The following is a 2279-nucleotide window of genomic DNA, read 5'->3' as shown; positions in this document are numbered from 1 at the left end:
TGCAGGCCTCACCTCGTGGTGCCGTGGTGAGACGGCGTGGAGGCTTCTTGACCATGGTGGCGCAAGATGGTGGTCGGTTTGGCGGCAGGCTCCGGAGCACCCGAGGTGAAGGTTGGGATCGGGGGAAACCCCTGTCGGCCTGTCCGACACCGACGGGGCGACGCCAGTGGGTGCCGCCGGACCTTCCTGGAGGGCGTCGGGGGCGACCCTTCCTCTCGCCTCGTCGTGTACCGGGGGAAACCCTTGGCAGCAGCGTCGTCCTCGTCGCGGTCCTTCTTGGAGGTGCTGATTGGTACCGGTGCTTCGGAGCCTTGGAGCTTGGTGGGAGATCTTCGGTGGGCGCAGTGGTCGTGAAGCTTCTCCGTTTCCGTCGAACCGCCGTTGTCGGCTTTCTTTTCTCTTGTTGTTTCTCTTTCATTTCTTTTGGGTGTGTCTGTGCTGCTTCCGCCCCAGCACCTATCCTTGGTTGTATCAGTTGGTTGCTTTGGAATACAAAGCGGGGGGAAACCCTTTTTCGTCAAAAAGACTGACGAAATCTGCAAGCATTGCTCTGCTCTAATCCAAGCTGAATCAAGGAACCAACCAAGTAAACAGAGTTCCAGTAAAAGATTTTCCCACAATTTGATCTGCATTCACATTTGATTCCATGGAAACCAAAGAGTTTGTACAAACTTTGCAATAGCTGTCCTCGGATCAGGAAGGAGCAGAACACGAAGCGCCCGTCTTTATGGAAAAAGAAAAATCAAATGGCAAGGAGTAACCAGAATAGTACCAGATAGACTCAGACTAGACGAGCAATTATGGAGCTCACACTCTCTCACTAGTACCCCACCGGTTCTATTGCACGGCCACGAGATTCCCACCAATCTCCCCCGCTGCTCCACTGCAGCACCTCCGAGCCCCGTCGCCGCCCTCGCCGCGGCCCTTGGGCACCGTCACGATAAGCTGCCCGTCGACGTACCCGGCCATAGCCAGCTCCGGGCAACAGTCTTCAGGCAGCCGGTACCTCCACCTATCAAGCTCCATGTCGTCGCCATACTCGTCGTCTCCGGTCCCAACGTGCACCACCACCACCTTGACGACCCCGGGGTAAATCCTGACGAGGCGCGCCCTCACCTCGCCCATGGGGCCGCAGGCCGCGAAGAAGTGGAGCGCGGTGGTGCCCTCGAACGCCCTGACGTCGGCGTCCGCCGGGAGCGGCAGCTCGAGCACCTTGCTGTACACGTGCGGCAGCCGGCGGAGGGCCCTCTTGGCGCCGTCGCCGGACGCAGTCATCGTCGACTGTTGCATCCCCATGTAGTACGATCGCGGACGATCCAGGAGAGAGAGCTCCTACGAGCTCCGGATCCTTCGATCTCACCTCTGTCCCTCTCTTCCGGTTCGTCTGTCGACGAGTGTGCCTTCCTTGCCGCCGGGCGACGCGATTTATAGGTGTGCTGGTGGGTCGGAGATGCTAAAGGCCAAAGGATCGAGGTGTCGCGGCGTTCTTGAGTGACGTGGGGGGAAGATAAGCCCGGGGATCGACGAGGAAGGTGGCGGGAGGAGTCGGAGAGAGATGGATGGACGGCGATAGGATGAAGACGAGCAGTGTTGGTGCGCGTGTCCGCGCCCCTGCGACAGCAGTGAGTTTGTTCTGCCTGGTGTGCTGCTACTTGGCATGGCCGCTGTGGTGTGGGCTCTGGTGGCATCTCGAAGATAAGGCCGGTATTGGCGCTTCTCCGTCGATCCCAAACATGGGGCCGCTCCAACGGTTTTCAGGGGTTATGGCATTCTTTGATCCTAGGGATTTTTTAATTTTCTTTTGCAAATTTTTTTTGTCTATTCATCTTCAACCATGGCAGTACAATGAATACCAGAAATAATAAAAATTACATCCAGATCCATAGACCACCTAGCGAAGACTATCATCACTGAAGCGAGCCGAAGGCGCGCCGCCGTCATCGTCCCTCCATCGCCGGAGTCGGGCACAACTTGTTGTAGTAGACAGTCGGGAAGTCGTCGTGCTCCACACGCCCACCAACGGTGCTAGAGGCACCGCCGGAACGGGGGCTAGGCGGAAAGATCTTTATTCCATCTTTAGGGAGCCGCCGCCGTCTCGTCTTCCTGAGCAGGACACAAACCCTAGCAAAATTGAAGAAACGATTAAAAACGGAGCCCTCCCGCCGGCCCTTGCCGAGATCCACCATGCCCCCATGGCTTTAGGGCCATTGGAGAGGAGGCGGACCTGCGGCGACAACGACGGGAGGCAGAAACCCTATCTTTATCTTTATCTTTAACTA

The 2279-nt window shown here is 57.4% G+C and overlaps 1 protein-coding gene across 1 annotated transcript; it reads right to left on the bottom strand.

Moving 5' to 3' along the window:
* Positions 1-724: 724 nt before the first annotated feature.
* Positions 725-1646, bottom strand: LOC119288574. The gene has a single exon (XM_037568169.1). The coding sequence runs from the start codon at positions 1294-1296 to the stop codon at positions 838-840; it is 459 nt and encodes a 152-aa protein (XP_037424066.1). The 5' UTR covers positions 1297-1646; the 3' UTR covers positions 725-837.
* Positions 1647-2279: the final 633 nt, after the last annotated feature.

The sequence above is a fragment of the Triticum dicoccoides genome, chromosome 4A (assembly GCF_002162155.2).
Source record: "Triticum dicoccoides isolate Atlit2015 ecotype Zavitan chromosome 4A, WEW_v2.0, whole genome shotgun sequence".
NCBI lineage: Eukaryota > Viridiplantae > Streptophyta > Magnoliopsida > Poales > Poaceae > Triticum > Triticum dicoccoides.
Note: the sequence above shows the minus strand (reverse complement) of the source record. Positions and strands in the feature narration are given on the sequence as shown.

Excerpts from the sequence above, each read along its gene's own strand:
- LOC119288574 (XM_037568169.1), bottom strand. The coding sequence starts at position 1,296 with ATGGGGATGCAACAGTCGACGATGACTGCGTCCGGCGACGGCGCCAAG.